This window comes from Pinus tabuliformis, chromosome 7 (assembly GCF_031772625.1).
Source record: "Pinus tabuliformis cultivar Carrire ecotype Pingquan chromosome 7, CPIR1, whole genome shotgun sequence".
In the NCBI taxonomy this organism is placed as follows: domain Eukaryota; kingdom Viridiplantae; phylum Streptophyta; class Pinopsida; order Pinales; family Pinaceae; genus Pinus; species Pinus tabuliformis.
Window position 1 is genome coordinate 1,490,394,631 of NC_142293.1, and position 20,586 is coordinate 1,490,415,216.

At 37.2% G+C, this 20,586-nt stretch overlaps 2 protein-coding genes across 2 annotated transcripts; both read left to right on the forward strand.

The window, feature by feature from the left end:
* The first annotated feature begins 303 nt into the window (after window positions 1-303).
* LOC149253473 (uncharacterized) lies at window positions 304-699 on the forward strand. The gene has a single exon (XM_089454498.1). It carries the CDS (start codon window positions 304-306, stop codon window positions 697-699), a length of 396 nt encoding a protein of 131 aa, XP_089310624.1.
* Window positions 700-1,008: 309 nt separating this feature from the next.
* On the forward strand, window positions 1,009-2,529 carry LOC149253474 (uncharacterized). Its single transcript, XM_089454499.1, has 2 exons — window positions 1,009-1,627; window positions 1,994-2,529. The coding sequence occupies exons 1-2, from the start codon at window positions 1,009-1,011 to the stop codon at window positions 2,527-2,529; spliced, it is 1,155 nt and encodes a 384-aa protein (XP_089310625.1).
* The last annotated feature ends 18,057 nt before the right edge of the window (window positions 2,530-20,586 follow it).

A 20,586-nucleotide genomic window follows, 5' to 3' on the forward strand; every position in this document is an offset into this window, starting at 1 on the left:
TCAGTGCAGATAGCTAGTGGAGCCACTGAATTGATCCTGAATTGACTTGTTTTTGAGCAGTTTCTGGTGGAGAACTTCTGTGAATTGCTGTGGTTTGTTAGCCTTGTTCCTCTAGGGGTAGGAACAACATGTTTAGGGACTTTGGATCCCTTAGATTATGGACATTTCATGCTTCTAGCTGTAAGGCACAAAAATGTCTATAACACTTAGGAAGCTGGAAACAAAATAGCCTTACTCAATACAATAGAAGCTCTAAGCTTAAGCAGAACGCATCCTCTTTGGATCATTGGAGGGGATTTCAATATGATCACCAAGCTGGAGGAAAAACAGTGTGGGCGAATCAGGCTAGATCAGGAAAATGTCCACTTCAAAGACTTCATACAAAACAACTCACTCATCGACTTGCAATTCTGCAACGGCATACATACTTGGAGCAACCGCAGAGCCGGAAAGTATCAAATCACCTCAAAGTTAGACAGATTCCTCATCACCGATAATTCAGAACATCTAGGAGGGGATATAGCAACCGCCATTCTCCCTTACTCAGGATCTGACCATTGGCCCATGTCTCTCCAACGGCAAAGGCCCGACAACACAATCAAGCGACCCTTTCGCTTCGAAGAGTGTTGGCTTACACATCCTTCTTTCAAGGACTTCGTCAAAACAACATGGAGTAACTTCTGCCCACCGGAAGGATAAATTTTTTTTCAATTTCAACAGAAACTCAAACATCTAAAAATCCAAATTAAGAAATGGAATCAAGAGACATTTGGAAATATCTTCAAGGAGCAACAAACTCTAAACAAGGAAATGGCAGATCTTCAGCAACAAATCATCGACAAGGGACACACCAATTGGACCTTAGAACAGGAGCAACACATAAATACTCAATTGGAGGAGAGGAGAAAGCAAGAGGAAATCCTATGGAGGCAAAAATCCAGGATAAGATGGTTAAAAGAGGGGGAAAGGAACACTAAATTCTTCCATAGAACTACTGTCCAAAGACGAATGCACAACAACATATCCTTCATTCAGAATCAGGAAGGGACAAGAGTGGAAAAGCATGAAGAAATTGAGGAGGAATTTCTTCAACATTTCAAACAGGTGCTCAGCGAGCCTAAGGCAAACAGAAATCCAGCCATCGAAAAAATCATCCGAAAGATTCCAAAAATTATCACTGAAGAACATAATGAGCTCCTCCTTCGCCCTATTCTCCCTCAGGAGGTGGATACAGCCATGCACCAGCTCAAAGAGGGCAAAGCCCTGGGACCCGATGGTTTTTCAACCACCTTCTATCACAAGTTCTGGGAGATGATAAAAGATGAGGTTTGGCAAGTTGTGGAGGAATCCAGAGCTCTGCACTGGCTCTTACCTACCCTCAACGCAACCTTCATTTCACTCATCCCAAAGGAAGAGATTTCTAACACACCGAACAAATTTCGCCCTATAGCACTATGCAACGTCATCTACAAAGTTATCTCTAAAGTCATTACAAACAGGCTAAAACCTCTTCTGCCTTTGCTAATATCACCGGAACAATCTGGCTATGTAGAAGGGCGGCAGATCCTCGATGTAATCATCCTCATGCATGAAGTTATTCATTCCCTCAAGCATCACAAACAGGCAGGTATGCTACTGAAGCTTGATCTCTCAAAAGCATTTGATAAACTAAGTTGGACTTATATGAAAAAAATGTTAAATGCTTATGGATTCTCACCCATGTGGGTGCGGTGGATTATGAGTCTCATATCCTCCTCCTTATTTTCCATACTTGTGAATGGCATTCCCTCTAAACCCTTTAGTCCTTCCAGAGGAATTCGGCAGGGCGATCCTCTTTCCCCCTTCCTTTTTGTTTTATTGGCCGAAGGATTAGGACGACATATCAAATCTGCTCTTGCCTCCCATCAGCTCAAAGGACTCTCCATCCATGGTACCCCAGCCATAACCCATCAGCAATTTGTTGATGATAATATGCTGTTTGGATACCCTTCAGTTCAGGAAGCCTCCCTCTTCAAATCTCTTCTCAACGACTTCTCTGAAGCCTCGGGCACCAGTGTTAACAATGCCAAATCTCAAATCTTCTTCTTTCACACAGCCCCTGTGGTGCAGCGTGCAATAGCTCGCATTTTGGGTTTCCCCATTGATTCTCTCCCTTCAAAATATCTTGGAGCCCCCCTCATTGACTCAGCCATCAAGCATTCCACCTGGCGCACCTTAATTGAGAAGTTGGATTCTCATCTAAATCTTTGGACACATCGAACTCTTAACATTGCTAGCCGGGTGGTGCTCATAAAGGCTGTGCTTCAGGCTATGCCGCTCTACCTGTTTTCAATTCTTGCAGCGCCCAAATGGGTTATAAAAAGAATAAAGGATCTTCAACGTAACTTCCTATGGGGGAGCACAGCTACCAATCGCAAATGGGCCCTGGTAAATTGGACAACTGTTTGTATGCCTAAAGAAAAGGGAGGCATTGGATTGCGAGATCCCAATCAAAGCAATGCGATAATGTGTGCCAAACTCTGGTGGTAGTGGCTCTCCAACACTGACAAACCTTGGGCCACAATCTGGACAGCCAAATATGCAAATCACAGACCACAAAACGAGCTTATAAGACTTATTCCCAATGCAAAAGGCTCCCTCATATGGAATGCGGCCAAGCAACATTACATGTTGATACAACACCACAACTTTTGGGAAGTAAGAAATGGTGAAACGGCACGCTTCTGGACTGACACCTAGAACCAAATGCCAAAGCTCAGTAGCACTCTCCACCCTCTTCCATCATACATTGGGGAGGAGCAACAACAGCAAACAGTTAGACAACACTGGACCTAGGAGAATGAGCAAGGATACAGGCAATGGATTCAAAGTGACAGGTTAATAAGGAATACGGATCGCCCCTTCAGGGAGAGTCTGGAACGGGAGCTCCAAAATCGACGCATACGACATTCAAAAGACAAAGACATACTAAGATGGGGATATAGGACAAAAGGAACCTTTACAACTTCCAAAGCTTACAAATTAATCAACTCCAACCCGTCTCCCCTCCATCTCCTCTGGGGAAAAATTTGGGATTCAGGTATCTGGCCTAAAGTATCTCTCTTTCTTTGGCTGGTTGGACATCAAAAAATTCTAACATGGGATAGGTTAAGGAGAAGAAATTACCATGGTCCCTCAATGTGTGTCAATTGCAGAGCCTAGGAGGAAACCCTTCAACACTTGTTTGACTCTTGCGCTATGGCCAATCAGTTATGGGAGAAGGTAAGCTTCAGATGTCAGAAAAGATGTAGAGTGGCAGAGGACATCATAAATACTCTGCGTCAATGGCAAAAGAAACCATTCAAGAGTGGAATTCTTAACCATATGTGGAAAATAATTCCAGGTATGCTAGTTTGGGGAATTTGGAAAGAAAGGAACAAACGTATATTCAAAGATCAAAGCTCTCCTTTAGAGAACATATGGAGCAGATTCTGCACAAACCTCAAAGAAACACTGCTGATACATACCTGGACTAAGGAGGACCTTCCCTCAATCGACAGTGAGAGAGCCATTTGGGAAAACTGGAATATACAACTCCCTAATGTAACTCTCAACAATGCCCCAAGAACCTTCAATTCAAACAGAGATTCTTGGACAGCTCCTCCAGAGCACACTTTTAAGCTCAATTTTGATGGAGCCTCAAAGGGCAACCCTGGGAAGGCAGGCTATGGTGGAATATTCAGGAATCATGCAGGAAAGCCTCAACTGATTTACTTTGGAAATATTGGTTGGGACACCAACAACTCGGCGGAAATGGAAGGCTTATGGCAAGGTCTCCTCTTAGCAAGAACACACAATTACCATCCTCTAGAGGTAGAGGGAGACTCTCTGCTCCTTATCAATAAGGTCAAACAACTCCTCAATGGATCTCATGCTAGCAAAATAGCAACGAGTTGGAGACTGGAGGCCAAATTAGAAGCAATAGAACTCGAGCTTCTTAACAACAGAGCAACAATCTTCAGTCAGGTTAAGAGGGATGGCAACAAAGTTGCCAACATCCTAGCCAATGTGGGGATAGAAAGCAATCACGCCTTACTCACAGGATCAATAAACATAATTCGAAACAATGATAAAATACAGGAATGCAATCAACTGGTTCAAGAAGAAGCTACACCCCCAGATACGGGTGATCTGTAAAGCATTTACTATGATGGGACGGAGGAAGGCGCAGCATGGAAGGCACCTGTCCAGCATGCTCGTCGGACAAAATATCAGGTGGGAGGATATCAACTTGCAGGTGATTAACATTATGGATGTTTGTTTGTTCGGTCTTGGCATTAAATCGCTGTCCAGTTACGCCTGCACTGGAGGATTTCTACCTGCAACGATCTTGATTGCCATAGTAATGGCGGGTGAGGATCAAGGGAATGGCACTCGCGTATTTAATAGCTTCAGCTTCAGCAACATGCTACTGTGTTTCATTCTGCTTGGAACGATTCAGAGTTTTGAGACAGATTGGGCTTGGGGGGGTCAGGCTCCGGCTGCTGTCTTCGGATTGTGCCTGAGGCAGGGCTCAAGGTGCGTAATTTCCCCTCAGCTGTTGGCGGCATCCCCTGTGGTGTTCGTGGCATACTCATTGCTAGTCGTGGAAGTTCGAGTGAAGGAGATTTCAACATTGTTGTTCGTGCTTTTCTGTCTGCTATGCCGAGACCCCGCCAGCGCATGCTTAGCCGCAGAGGCTCCGGCCGAGGCAACCCTTCGTGCCCTTCTGCTGGGTCTGGCTCCATGGGGCAAGCTCCTCCTCCTCTGGGAACAGAGAGCATTCTGAGACCAAGTCAATACCTGGACCCAAACTCTCCAGACTCCGCCAATTCGTCGTCCTTTGGCTCAGCTATTTTCTCGTTCAATTGTTCTCTCACTCGCCCTCGGATTACGGCTCATGTCTCTGTTCTCTTCTTAGAAGAAGCCCAAGACGAGGGCGAGCCTAGTGCCCCTATGCCTCACACTGAGGAAGATCAAAATCCCAACTCTCCGAGGCCTTCTACTGATATGCAACACGGGACACCTCAGCCAGCCAGTGCCATCAACATAGTGCCAGTTGCTCACGCTCAGCCGGACAGGCAGGAACCGGAAGAGGGATGGTGCAAGATAGTGGAGGAGCCACCTGACGAGTAAACTTGTGTTTCAGTTGTCCATCAATTTTTGAAGCCCAGTGGAAAGGAGGAAAGTTTCTTTCTGGTTCTGTTTGTCAAACTTTCTCTATGTTCTTGTATCGGGTCTATTGTCTAGTTTCTGTTGTGTTGGGATTATTGTCTAGTGTCTGTTGTATGTACCTCTCTGTTTCCCCTGCGTAGGATATCATGTCCAAACTCCCAGTTTTTGACTTAGTCATGCTCAAACGGCCTATCTCTCAAGCATGATGGCTCTCTGGGCTCAAATGATGTAACAATACTCTCTTTTTGTAAATAATAGAATAATCATACTTAGCAAAAAAAAAACACGATTATTGTACTAACACTCACAAAACAAGCGTTTGCTTAGTATATTCATTTTATGGGTCAGTATTAAGATATTGTGACAAACATTAATATATTATAGCGTTGATATTACTTGGTGATTTTTCCATTGAAAGATGGGAATAAATTCCATGCGTTGAAGGAATTTCATTTCTGACAATGAAATCATTATAAATCAAAGGTCTGGTATTTCAACCACCATGTTCTAGATGTGGATATCGAGAGAGGACGTTGTGGAGAGTGGGAGTATTTATTTACATTATATTAAAGAGAATTTGGTTATCAACCTCGCCGTGTCTTGGATTTAAGAGAGTGCTCTTGGATTATCTTGGTTAATGGATGCATTTAAATTCTTGTAAAGGTGCATTTGACCAACCATTATTATATGAACTAGGTTGGAACAAATGGTTGATTATACATTTCATTTGCAAAATATGGAGCATATCATGTGGCATTGCATGCCAAATGACTTCCATCGTGGAACAAAGATCCTTCCACCAATCACGTGAGTCTAAAAAATCCATTGTCAATTCGGTGGAGACCGCCCATTCCTCGCCCCACAAATTTATATTAGCAATATTTTCTAAGCAATTATAGTATTTCTAGAGAATTATAATGCGTACAATACAGTATTGATATGGAGGCAACGTTGTATATTGCATGTTTGGTCATTGGTGTGTTGGTCGCATGGATGTCGTGAACCTGACATGAACCGAACACTGCTAGTAATTCAATGTCGTCACTATATTATATTTTTGCAGCTCTTAAAAATATTGCACGGTATTATGGAACTGCATTGTGGGATTGAATAGGCAGTATATAGTGTTGCAATGTGGCGCTATGTGCAATAACATTTTTAACGTTCCATATGGAACGTTATGTAATGGTGCATAACAAGAATGTTGTATAATTTTGTATAAAAGGAACCTTGTGTATGATTTAGCGGTGTGTGCCCCAATAAAAGAAAATTGTCTCATGGATAGGAAGATTATTGTCATATATATATATATAACTATTTTTTTAATTATAGATATTATTTAAATTTAAATTTATTAAATATTTAAGTTACATAAATAAATAATATAAATATATTTTTATCTATGTATTTACTTGATAGCACTCACCCAATGAGGGTTATGGGGCATCTCCTCCATCCTCCCCATCCTTGATATGATGCTAACTCACACACAAGGGGGTTATGATTACCACTATTCTTAGTGCATTGCATGTGATTCCTCACTTCATCAATCATGGAAGAAATCTTGCACATGGTTAAAAACCATTTGAATATTGGAGGTGGAATAAGGAGGTATGAGCAAACTCAATTGAAGAATTTTGTTATACTAGAAAAGTTGGAGGAAATCATTGATAGTATATACAAAATCTAACCATTCTAGGTAAGATATCAACCAACATATACTTCTTCTCAGATGAGGGTAGTGACTAGCTAGCACGACTGCCTATTTTCTTGTAGCACTGGTAGTCTTTTATGTCCTCTCATGTCAATGTATGTAAAGATTTGGCACAACTAGCTTGATTTTATAAGTTTATATTGATAAGATGAGCTAGTTAGATAAGGTTTTAGCAATTGATGAGCCCTAGTATCGCATCAAGGATGCTGCAACTTCCAAGGCTCTCAACTTAAATTATCAACCTCAAGTTTGTACAAACTTAGAGGTGACAAGATTATATGCACAATAGATTGTGTTCTACTCATGTCATCCTCAGTCACTACAATAGATCATGGTATTCAAAGATTACTCCTTCAACTAAGTACAAAGAGAAATTCTTATGAAGTCATATCATGATTGCAAGCAAATGAACATGTTTCTAACTACAGAAATGAAAATGCCATTCCTTAAATGTAATGGATAATTGTAAAAGTAAACCATACTACTCTACTTATGGACTAATAAAATAAATATTCTACTTGCATGAATCATTTATCTAATTGAATATCGCTTGAAAATGAGGAATTCATTTTTCAACATAGTTATGGAATTCAAAAATACTAAGTTTAATTCTCCTTGATGTTTTGCATTTTTAGTGAGGAAAAGTTAGGTTTCGAGTGGCATTTTATTCTGCTTAATCATGAAATCAAAGACTCGAGGACATTATTCAACTTCAAAATGTAGGAGTCATGGTCTAGATCAAATGTGGATGGATTTAAGGACTGTTATAGAAATTTCTACAGAGGGCTCTACTTTGCTACAGGAGTGGGTCCAAGAGCTTTCCGATGGGAAGGATAATGTATTGAAGGTGAAGGAAGGTGGATGAATGTAAATGAGTGACGTGGGAGTGACTTCTCATAGCCTAGTACTTCTCTGAGCCTAGTACTCCTCAAAGGCCTATCTTGCACAAGATGTTATGCCCATAGTGTCCTTCATTGGCCCTAAAAGGGTGATCTTGGTGGCAAAGTTTGAGAGCAGTATGATGTTTCCAGGAGCAGTATGGAATGACCTAAGTGGATTTGTATGAGTGTTTCAATCCCTTCAAGTAAACAAAAATCCCTATAGAATAATAAAGTACATGCATCAAATGTTCAATATTGCAACAAAATAAATCAAAGTGGAAAGGATGAGTTCAATTTTATTTCCTTAAGATCTACTCTACCCTACAACATATACCTAATCTAATGTCAAAATCAATGCTACTAACTTCTAACTTGCAAAAACTAATCATGCAGAAGAGTTACAATCCAAAACCTAACAATTTCCAAGAAATCATAAACACATGTTTTTGACTTGTGGTTGTAGATCTTCGAACCACACTTCCCACAAAAGAGGTAGTGGTCAAACCTGCAACTACAATTTTTGTAATATGATTCCTACTTAAACAAGAAATAAATGCAATGGTTGTGCCAAAACCCAAGGGTTTCATCCCCCCAAATTTAACTCAAATGTAGCCCAAGGGTAAGGTTTTCATTGATAAAAAATAAGAGTCACATACATTACGTGAAAGATGAAGATAACAATATAAAACACTAGGCTCTTGGTAGCTACTCCTATCTCCAACAAAGGTTTGAATCCTAATGATCCTTTAGGCTTGTTTATTTATACAAAAAGTAGCTAAAGGGAAACTCCATTGAAAGGAGGATTGCTTCCCTCAAAGATCTTGAAATCGGTGTATCTAGTTCCCTTGGATCTTCAAATGCACTTGAGTTCCTTAGTTGTTGCTGAGGAATATTTGGTCCGAGGACAAGTTGGAGAGTTAGTGTAGTGGACAAGCCTCTTATATTCACTCTAGATGTCTACAAGAAGCCCCTACATAGTAAATATCTCCAAAAATTATGACAAGAACCCTTTAGTCTTCCTACTGACCATATTATTGCTAAAAATGTAAATGAATGTGAAAAAAATGAGAGTTTTAAGGGCTGGAGGATAGGATAATGGGCATCAAAGTATACCTATTGATGAACCCATCATCACCCCTCTACTGAAGGTGTTTCTCACCCTCTAAGAAACTCATTCCTTGATGTGAAGTTCATCCATGGCCATGGTGACCTGTCTGAAATCAGAAGGCATTTCAGATGGTGTGCCTTCCTCTGGATAGAACCCTGCATTTTCTTCTATGTTTGTTCATTCCTTTTTTTCTTTTGCCAGTATCTTCTTTCCTGTAGGCCCATCAGTAAGCGAGGATAGAGTTTGAGCCCTATCCAATTGATCTTCAAACTTTTCATCATTCTTTTGAATTTTGGGGTTCTGTCCAAGGAATTCCTTAGTGTTTCTCAAGAGTGACACACTTTAATTTCCAAACTCTGAGTTAGAGCATGCCATCTTCTTTGGTAAGAATGAAAAATTTATGTCCCCAATATCCTAAAGGTGTCCTCAAAATGGAGGATAGTTTGTTCTTGGGTTGTCATATACCATGGTGCCAATTCAGGATCAGTGGAGATGAGGTGGTGTTTAGTAATGATAGCCTTGGGACTCACTAGTTCTTTTATGATGTAAAAAGGCTCCTTGTCTTATTTTCCCATCGCCCTCCGTACTTATTCAACTCTGGTTTCTTCATGGGTCAACGAATAGGCTAGTGCCATTAGCTGCATGTCCCCCAATCTTTAGTTGGGGTCCCAAAATTTCATGTCTATGAGTATCATATTGTGCATGTAGAACTCAACTAGTTTTGCTCTATCCTCAATACTTGCCTTTTTTCAAAATTAAGTGAACTTCTTGTAGTCTTGCAAAGGTAGAGAGCCATACTATGATAATGTATTTATTTAGAATTGTAGCCACTACTTCTTGAGGAAGATGGCATAGGATTTGGATGGTTTTATTCATTGTATGTCTTCCAAGGATAAACTTGACGTAGTGACAAGTTGTATCTCTTTTTCTTGCAACTTCTCTCTTAGCCTTTTTTTCTCGGTTTGTAGTCTCTCCTTCTTGAATGAATCCCTTACCCTTTAGTTATTCAATTCCTTTCTTATTTCATTCACTTTTTCCTCCATGAGGCCCACATATTACACCTTCTTGGATCTTGCAATTGGAATCCATCTATGACTTCTACCACTTTCCCTTCCATTCCTTCCATCCATTCCTTCAATTTCTTAGATATTCATAGGATTCCTCAAGGAAAGGACAAGAGTGCAGGATATGCATTAGGGTATTATCAATCAAAGTGTGCTCTGTTGGCATAACGATCATGTGAATTATATGGAATTTACATTGTGGTGTTGTTTCTTTCATAGAAATAGTTTCCATGCATGGTTTTCTCAGTGACTTAAGAGGCTAAGAATTATATTTATAGTGATTACTTATAATAAACTATTATATTTTTGCAGGAATTACATTAGGAGCTCAATATTTGATTGAAGGAACCTAGAGGAGTGTTAAACGAATTGGTTAGGGTAAAGATTGGTTTTGCAGGATTTCTAGGGTATTTTCAGGCATTTCCAATGTCACATCTTTAAGGCTATGAGCTCCTAGTTAACAATAAATGTCACGTCACTAATATACTAATACTAGAACCAATAGTTGTTTCTTCATTAATTGGTATCTCTATGATTCTCATTGCCCAATCCACATTCTAATGGTTAATTTTGAGATAACCTAGGATTTTTAGGTACATCAACACACAAAGTGTAGGGCATTAACGATGTAAGTGCAATGATGGGGCACTAAATATGATGAAAATTGAACTAGAACTTTGCAATGTGATGGAATAATCACATGGTGATGTTGGGAGAAATTTTAAATGTTTTGTGGAAATATTTCCTTATGTAAACAAATATTAAATTTCCCTTATTTTCTGAGAATAGGAAAGTAATCATCTCTCATGACTCTTGGTTGTCCCATCTTAGCTTCCTTTTTAAAGAGGAAGAAGATTTCAGAAGAGTAGTGTAGTGGAGGCAAATGACCAGTGAAAAATAAGAGATGAGGAGCTCAAAGACGAGGAGAAGAGACAACGACGAAAAGAGGCCTCAACTGTGTTGTATATCTTTCTGGTTTTAACATATATTTAAATTTGATATTTATATGCCTTCGTGTTTGTTAACTTTCTAGTTTATATATTGTTGGTGATGTTGCTTGTTTGGACTTGTTAGGTTGTTTTATGTTATGAATCTAAATGTGTTGAAAAGAATAGTGGTTGTAGATGTGATGTATTGATGGTATTTTCTTATTGGGACTTATACTTTCATGGATAAATGAGTACCTACTATTGATATGTTGTTGGTGCTAGTATATCACATGCTCAGTTCATATTAAAAGGAAACCTAAATATGGTGACCTCAATCACTGTGTAGTTGTGCATAGTTCTTTTGTATTTTGGTTAAAATCCACATGATAAAGTCTCCTCTATGACTTGGAGAATTGATTGTGTGGTTGTGTGAGTTTTACAGTGGCTAAGTGTTGTTACAATAGAACATAGCATTATGTTTTGGAAAATGTTTTCAAAAAAATGCCTCTTTGATTGTTTTTTATTGGCAAAGTTGTATAGTGAGATATCCCAATTTTATTTTTTGGATTCATGTTGTAAACTCTATAGAAGAATGTGTGGTTTTTCCTGGAATAGTAGTTTGATGATTTATGTTACTGATTGATGTGTTTTTACTCCATAAAACAGAGCATCATGTTTTGTTGAATGATGTCAAAACCATTTTAGATTTGACTTAGCCTTGGAAAAGAGATTAAGGTAGGTAAGTGGAATCATTTCTTGCATCAAGGAGTCAGTTAGGTCTATGGGAAGTGAATTAGCATAAGGCTGACTACACCAAGTCCTTTAACCTTCTAGAAATTTGAAAACCATAACTTTTGGTCTGCTAAGAAAGTTTTTTGCAACGCCTACAATAGAAAGTTTCAGGGATGTGTGTTTGGGTCTTTAAAATTTTGTTTGGGTTTCATTTTCATCATTTTCTATATGGAAACATATTAAATTTGATGATTTGAGGAAACTTTAGGGTCATATGAAGAATATTTCATGGAACTTATGGAGGAAAATAAATATTCTCTTTTTGATTGCATATGTAAAATGTTTTACGAAATATAGTTGAAGATGATAGAGAAAATAGAGTTTTGTGTGTTTTAGTCTTGGGTTATTGATAGTTAGGGTAACCCGATCTATCATCAAGTGGTATCAAAGTAAGATACATTTATTGGAGAATATCAGGGAATTTCTGCTCTTTAGCGACGTAGTCAGAAAAACATATATTATACTTTAGAGTTATAGTACAACTGAAAGTGAAATGTAGTGATAGTGGAGATGCTTTCATGTCGAGAAGAGTTTATCCATGTACATATAGAATTTTTAGGTTTGAATACAACTTGACAATGAAAGAGGTTGAAGAGAGAAGAACCTTATAGTAGAGGGGGACAAGTTGAATTCTTATGAAGTAAGTGAGATGATTGCAGGAAAGTGAAGAGTTGATATGCTCTTGAGGAAAAGCAAGTGTATTGGTTGGAAAGGTATAGGTTGAACAAGTAGGTACAAGAAATATTGTGGAAGATGAGATATTGTTATAGATCTTATAAAATTGAATGTAATGTTTATGTTAAGTTGGTCATTAAAATAATTGTGGTTGAAGGACTGAATTGGTAGCAACTACCATAGGATGTAAGCTACCTCAAAGGATAAGGAAAAGAGAAAGTTGTTAGATGAAGAAATGGTGACATAACCCAACCAGGAAAAAAATCGCTAGAAACTAAGAAGAGTGGGCAATTGAATATGCAGCAGCCAACAATTTTGAAAGTGAAGAGAAAGAGTGCTCAAGAAGAGGTTCTACTGTAGATAACCTCGAGAAGAGAAGGTACCAGAAGGATGACTTGGCATAGGTGACAAGTAACATAGTTGTTACCAAGAGAGCAAGGGCTTGATGAAGCTCAGTAGTAGCCAAGGAGAGTTCACAAGAGGAAGAGACGAAGATGATTGCTATTAGTCATAGTAGGGGTTTAGAGGAAAATCATAAGTAGAACAAGAAAAGTTCTAAAGCATTTAGACTCAAAGGAATGAGTGATGAATATTTTGAGAAGGAGATGGCTAAGAAGAACTCAATCATGTGAAACAGTTTCTACAAGAAATTCAAGATGATCAAAATTATGGTTAGATAATGAGCAAGAAGAAGGTGAGATGGCATTCCTTGCAAAGGAAGCTAAGACCAAATAAGTACATGAAATTGGAAGAAAAAATCGGAGTAGTTTAGTGTGAAATGCAAATATTATGCATGACATGGAGGAGTAAACAATAGAAATTCCAAAGTTATGCGATCTTAAAAGTCATAATTATTATATGTATGGACATTTTGAAGAATCCATACAGAAAAAGAGTTTAATATTTGTTTTAAAAACACCATGGAAAGAGAGAAGAAATCAAGAGGTAGAGTTTTGGAGGAATGGTTGGAAAAAGATACATGTGATGAATATTTAATAGAGGTTAAAATAAATACAATTCAAGAATATGTCTTTGAATTATATGGGGAGTTGGAATTCTTGGGAGAGAGGATAATGAACCAAGGTTTTCATATTCAAAATGAAAAATAAAAATTGGAAAAGGAAAATATTTTCTTGGATGATAATGAAGATGAAACTATAAGCTATAACTAATATGTTGTTAAGGAAAGATATAAACCATAATTTTGTTCAAATTATGTGACAAGTGAAGGTATGTAGTATCCTAATATACCAAATTTCAGCCAAGGACTGGATTATAATATGAAGTTGATAAAAGGAAAGAAAGACGATATAGCTGGTTGTATGAAGAGACAAACCATAATTTTGAGGAAATTTTTGAGCAATGTAATGCCAAGTTTGAATAAATAAATAAAAAGTAATTGTCAGAGTTTGCAATAGAAGTAGTAGAAGAAGGTACAAGTTGATTAAAGATCTAGTAATATTTTTATGTTTCACCATGAAAGTGACAATAGAGGAAGGTGAGGATATTTGCAACAACCTAGAGAAATGAGTGCTCAAAGGGTCCCACAGAAGAGGACCAGGAAGATGCCAAAAATCCAAACCCAAAGAAACGGTTGGTGAGATATTATGTAGCAAGGCAGATACTTGTTATTGCAGAGACATGTTGTAGCTCACGATTTGAATTTGTTATGAGAATACTATATTCATATGACAAGAAGGTCATGAATTTTTGTCCCTTGGAAGTCTGATGTAGGTGCATAGATGGAGCACTAAATTCGATGAAGACTAGACCGAAGCTTTCCAATATGATGGGATGGTCACAGGGTGATGATGGGAGAAATTTTAAATGTTTTATGGAATTATTTCCTATTGTAAATGAAGTTTCATTTTCCCTTACTTATTGAGAAGGGGAAACGAAACATCTCTTGTAACCATTGGTTGTAAAATGTTAGGTTTATTTTTAAAGAGGAAGAGTGTTTGAGAAGCGTAGTGGAGCGGAGGAAGAAGAACAGTGGACAAGAAGAGAGGAGGCGCTCCAAAATGAGGAGAAGAGATAGATGTCAAAAGAGGCCTGGGTTGCATTGTATATTTGGATAGTTTAATGTATATTCAAATTTCATATTTATATGCCTCTACATTCGTTAACCTCTCTATCTATCTATTGTTAGTGAAGTTGTTGGTTTGCAATTGTCAACTTGATTTATGTTAGGAATATGAACCTGTTGAGAAGTGTAGTGGTTATAGATGTTATGTATTAGTGGCATGCCATTATTGGGCTTTATATTATCATGGATAGTTGAGTAACGACTATTGATATGTTGGTCTTACTAGTATATTTTATGTTGAGTTCATATTGAAAAGAAACCTAAATATTTTGGTCTCTATTGTGGGGTATATGTGCACGATTATTTTGTATTTTGGTTCGAGTCCACGTGGTAAAGTGGCCTTTGTGTACTGGAGTATTAAATGTGTGGCTGTGTGAGATTTATAGTGACTAAGTGTTATTACAGTCGAACATAGCATTATGTTTTGAAATGATGTCAAGAAAATGCCTCTTTGATTGTTTTTATTAGAAAAGTTGTATGGTGAGATTACCCATTTTCCTTTTTCCGAGTCATGTTGTAAATTCTGTAGAAGGATGTGTAGTTGTGCCTAGAATAATGGTTGTGTGATTTTTGTTAGTGATTTATGTGTTGTTACTACATAAAATAGAGCACCTTGTATTGTTGAATGTTGTCAAAACCCTTGTAGATGTGAGTTGGCCCTGAAAAAAATTGAAGGAGGCTAAGTGGAGTTATTTCTTGTGTCAATGAGTAAGTTAAGGTTGTGGGAAGTCAATTAGAACAAGTCCAAGTAATCTCACCTTCTAGTAATTAAGAAAACATAGTTTTTAGGGTGCTATGAAATTATTGCATGGCGCCTACATGATTTTTTTCTGCGGTATGAAATTATATTATAGTGTCTGCAACACAAATTTTAGGGTTTCGTGTTTGGGTCTTTAAAAGCCCGTTTGACCTATTGTTGCATCGTTTTCTAAATGGACACATATTAAATTCACTGAGGTGAGAAAACTTGAGGGTTAGATGAAGAATCTGTCATGGAACTTATGGAGGAAAATCCATATTCTCTTTTTGGCTGTATATGTAAAATGGTTTATAAAATATAGTTGAGGTTGATAGGGAAAACAAATTTGTGTGTGTTTTAGTCCTCGGTTATTTGTAGTCAGGGTAAATCAATCTATCCTTAATTGGGTTGGTGTTGCACGTTTGTTATCCCGAGAACCATGCAACACCAACCTAGATGTGTTCACAAGGGTTCAGGGCCACAATGCCATGGAATAGTCCACTATGTGGAAAATCGAGATTTTGGGGAAGAGGTCAACCAAAAACCATCATGTTCTCTAGGAGGAGTAGACCTTCTCACTCCATTTGATTCTATAGAAAATCAGAATCAACAGGTCACCATGAGAGTAGCTCACATGAGATTGGTATGAGGAATAAAACAATTTTTTTCTTTTGTTAACGAAAAAATCAATGACACATGATGGATCAGTTGATATCAGTGCGTCAATTGTAAAAAAGGATTCAGAAGAAGAATTACCATCTTGAATGCATGATGGAACATATGGAAGGACACATTGATGAAGCCTTTCATATTCTTCCACTATGAGGAAATAGATTGAACATTCCAACTCAGGGTAACTTTGTTGAGTAAGGATGAATTCTGGATGTGTTTTGGTTGTTGGGATCTTTTAGATTTTTTTTTTAAACATGCTCCTTGTCTTATTTTTCCATCACCCTCCTTACTTATTCAACTCTGTTTTCTTCATGGGTCAACCAACACGCTAGTGCCATTAGCTTTATGTCCCCCAATCTGGAGTTGGGGTCCCAAAATTTCATGTCTATGAGTATCATATTGTTCATGTAGAACTCAACGAGTTTGGCTTTATCCTCAACACTTGCCTTTTTTCAAAATTAAATGAACTTCTTGTAGTCTTGGAAAGGTAGAGAGCTATACTATGATAATGTCTTTATCTAGAATTGCAGCCACTACTCCTTGAGGAAGATGGCATAGGATTTGGATGGTTTGCTTCATTGTATGTCTTCCAAGGATTAACTTGCCGTAGTGGCAAGTTGTATCTCTTTTTCTTGCAACTTCTCCCTTAGCCTTTTGTTCTCAGTTTGTTGTTGCTCCTTCTTGAATGAATCCATTAGCCTTTGGTTATTCAATTCCTTTCTTATTTCATTCACTTTTTCCTCCATGAGGCCCACATATTACACCTTCTTGGATCTTGCAATTGGAATCCATCTATGATTTCTACTTCTTTTCCATTCCTTCCATCCATTCCTTTAATTTCTTAGATATTCATAGGATTCCTCAAGGAAAGGACAAGAGTGCAGGATATGCATTAGGTTATTATCAATCAGAGTGCGCTCTGTTGGCATAAGGATTGTGTGAATTATATGGAATTTACATTGTGGTGTTGTTTCTTTCATAGAGACAGTTTCCATGCATGGTTTGTTTGGTGATTTAAGAGGCTAAGAATTATATTTATAGTAATTACTTATAATAAACTATTATATTTTTGCAGGAATTACATTAGGAGCTCAATATTTGATTGAAGGAACCTAGAGGAGTGTTAAACGAATCGGTTAGGGTAGAGATTGGTTTTGAAGGATTTCCAGGGTCTTTTTAGGCATTTCCAGTGTTGCATCTCTAAGCCTACGAGCTCCTAGTTAACAATAAATGTCGGGTCACTATCATACTAATACTAGAACCAATAGTTGTTTCTTCACTAGTTGGTATCTCTATGATTCTCATTGCCCCATCCACATTCTAATTGTTAGTTTGGAGATATTCTAGGATTTCTAGGGACATCAAGGCACAAAGTGTAGGGCAATGATGGAGCACTAAATATGATGTAGACTAGACTAGAACTTTTCAATGTGATGGAATAATCACATGGTGATGTTGGGAGAAATTTTAAATGTTTTGTGGAAATATTTCCTAATGTAAACAATTATTTGATTTCCTTTATTTTGTGAGAACAAGAAAGTAATCATCTCTTGTGACTCTTAGTTGTCCCATGTTAGCTTTCTTTTTAAAGAGGAAGAATATTTCAGAAGAGCAACGTAGTGGAGGCAAATGAGCAGTGGAGAATAAGAGATGAGGAGCTCCAGGATGAGGAGAAGAGACAAAGACTGAAAGAGGTCTCAACTATGTTGTATATCTTTATGGTTTTAATATATATTTAAATTTGATATTTATATGCCTTCATGTTTGTTAACTTCTTAGTTTATATATTGTTGTTGATGTTGTTTGTCTGGACTTGTTAAGTTGTTTTATGTTATGAATCTAAATGTGTTGAAAAGAATAGTGGTTGTAGATGTGATGTATTGATGGTATGTTCTTATTTGGACTTATATTTTCATGGATAAGTGAGTACCTACTATCGATATGTTGTTGGTGCTAGTATATCACATGCTGAGTTCATTTTAGAATGAAACCTAAATATTGTGACCTCAATCATTGTGTAGTTCTGCATGGTTCTTTTGTATTTTGGTTCAAATCCACATGATAAAGTTTCCTCTATGATTTGGAGAATTTATTGTGTGGTTATGTGAGTTTTACAGTGGCGAAATGTTGTTACAATAAAACATAGCATTATGTTTTGGAAAATGTTGTCAAAAAATGCCTCTTTGATTGTTTTCAATTGGCAAAGTTGTATAGTGAGATATCCAAGATTTATTTTTTGGATTCATGTTGTAAACTCTATAGAAGAATGTGTGATTGTGCCTAGAATAGTGGTTTCACGATTTATGTTAGTGATTGATGTGTTTTTACTCCATAAAACAGAGCACCCTTCTTTGTTGAATGATGTCAAAACCCTTGTAGATTTGACTTAGCCTTGGAAAAGAGGTTAAGGTAGGTAAGTGGAATCATTTCTTGCATCAAGGAGTCAGTTAAGTCTATGGGAAGTCAATTAGAACAAGGTTGACTACGCCAAGTCCTTTAACCTTCTACAAATTTGAAAACCATAGCTTTTTGGGTGCTAAGAATTTTTTTTGCAGTGCCTACAATAGAAAGTTTCACGAATGCGCGTTCGGGTCTTTAAAATTTTGATTGGCTTTCATTTTCATCGTTTTCTATGTGGACGCATATTAAATTATATGATTTGAGGAAACTTCAGGGTGACATGAATAATATTTCATGGAACTTATGGAGGAAAATAAATATTCTCTTTTTGACTGCATATGTAAAATGTTTTATGAAATATAGTTGAAGATGATAGAGAAAATAGAGTTCTGTGTGTTTTAGTCCTGGATTATTGATAGTCAGGGTAACCCAATCTATCATCAATTGGTATCAGAGTAAGCTACATTTGTTGGAGAATATCAGGGAAATTTCACTCTTTATCGACGTAGTGAGAACAACAGATATTAAACTTTAGAGTTATAGTACATCTGAAAAGCGTTTATCCATGTACAGATAGAATTTTCAAGTTTGAATACAACTTGACAATGAAAGAGGTTGAAGAGAGAAGAACGTTACAGTAGAGGGGGACAAGTTGAATTCTTATGAAGTAAGTGAGATGATTGTAGGTAAGTGAAGAGTTGATATGCTTTTAAGGGAAAACAAGTGTATTGGCTGGAAAGGTATTGGTTGAACAAATAGATAGAAGAAATATTGTGGAAGATGAGATATTTTTATAGATCTTATAGAATTGAATGTAATGTTTATGTTAAGTTGGTCATTAAAAGAATTGTGGTTGAAGGACTGAATTGGTAGCAACTACCATAGGATGTAAGCTATCTCAAAGGAGAAGGAAACGAAAAAAAAATTAGATGAAGAGAAGGTGACATAACCCAACCAGGAAAAAAATCACTAGAAACTAAGAAGAGTGGGAAATTGAATATGTGGTAGCCAACAACTTTGAAAGCGAAGAACAAGAGTGCTTAAGAAGAGGTTCTACTGTAGATAACCTTGAGAAGAGAATGTACCAGAAGGATGAATTAGCATCGGTGACAAGTAACATAGTTGTTACCGAGAGAGAAAGGGCTTGATGAATCTCATTAGTAGACAGAGAGTTCACAAGAGGAAGAGATGAAGATTACTTCTATTATTCATAGCACAGGTTTAGAGGAAAGCCACAAGTAGAAGAAGAAAAGCTCTAAAGAAGTTGAACTCAAAGGAATGAGTGATGAATATTTTGAGAAGGAGATGGCTAATAAGAACTCAATCATGTGAAATAGTTTCTACAAGAAATTCAAGATGATCAAAGTTATGGTTAGATAATGAAGAAGAAGAAGGTGAGATGGAATTCCTTGCAAAGGAAGCTGAGACCAAATAAGTAAAACAAACTTGAAGAAAAAATCAAAGCAGTTTAGTCTGAAATGAAGATATTATGCATGACATAGAGGAGTATACAATAAAAATTCCGAAGTTATGTGATCTTAAAAATCATAACTATTATATATATGGAAATTTTTGAAGAACCCATATAGAAAAAGAGTTTAATATTGTTTAGAAAACACCATGTAAAGAGAGAAAAAATCAAGAGGTAGAGTTTTGGAGGAATGTATGGCGAAAGTTACATGTGATGAATATTGAATAGAGGTTAAAATAAATACAATTCAAGAATATGTCTTTGAATTATATGGGGAGTTGGAATTCTTGGGAGAGAGGATAATGAACCAAGGTTTTCATATTCAGAATGAAAAATAAAAATTGGAAAACGAAAATATTTTCTTGGATGATAATGAAGATGAAACTGTAAGCTATAACCAATACGCTATTAAGGAAATAGATAAACCATAATTTTTTTCAAATTTTGTGACAAGAAAAGGTATGTAGTATCCTAAATATACCAAATTTCAGTCGAGGATTGGATTATAAGATGAAGTTGATAAAACGAAAGAAAGACGGTATGGTTGGTTGTATGAAGAGACAAACCATAATTCTAAGGAAATTTTTGAGCAACGTAATGGCAAGTTTGAATAATTCAAAAATAAGTAATTGTCAGAGTTTGCAATAGAAGTAGTAGAAGAAGGTACAAGTTGATCAAAGATCTAGTAATATTTTTAAGTTTCACCATGAAAGTGACAATAGTGGAAGGTGAGGATATTTGCAAAAACCTAAAGAAATGAGTGCTCAAAGGGTTCCACAGAAGAGGACCAGTAAGATGCCAAAAACTCAAACCCAGAGAAACGCTTGGTGAGGTATTATGTAGCAAGGTAGATACTTGTTAT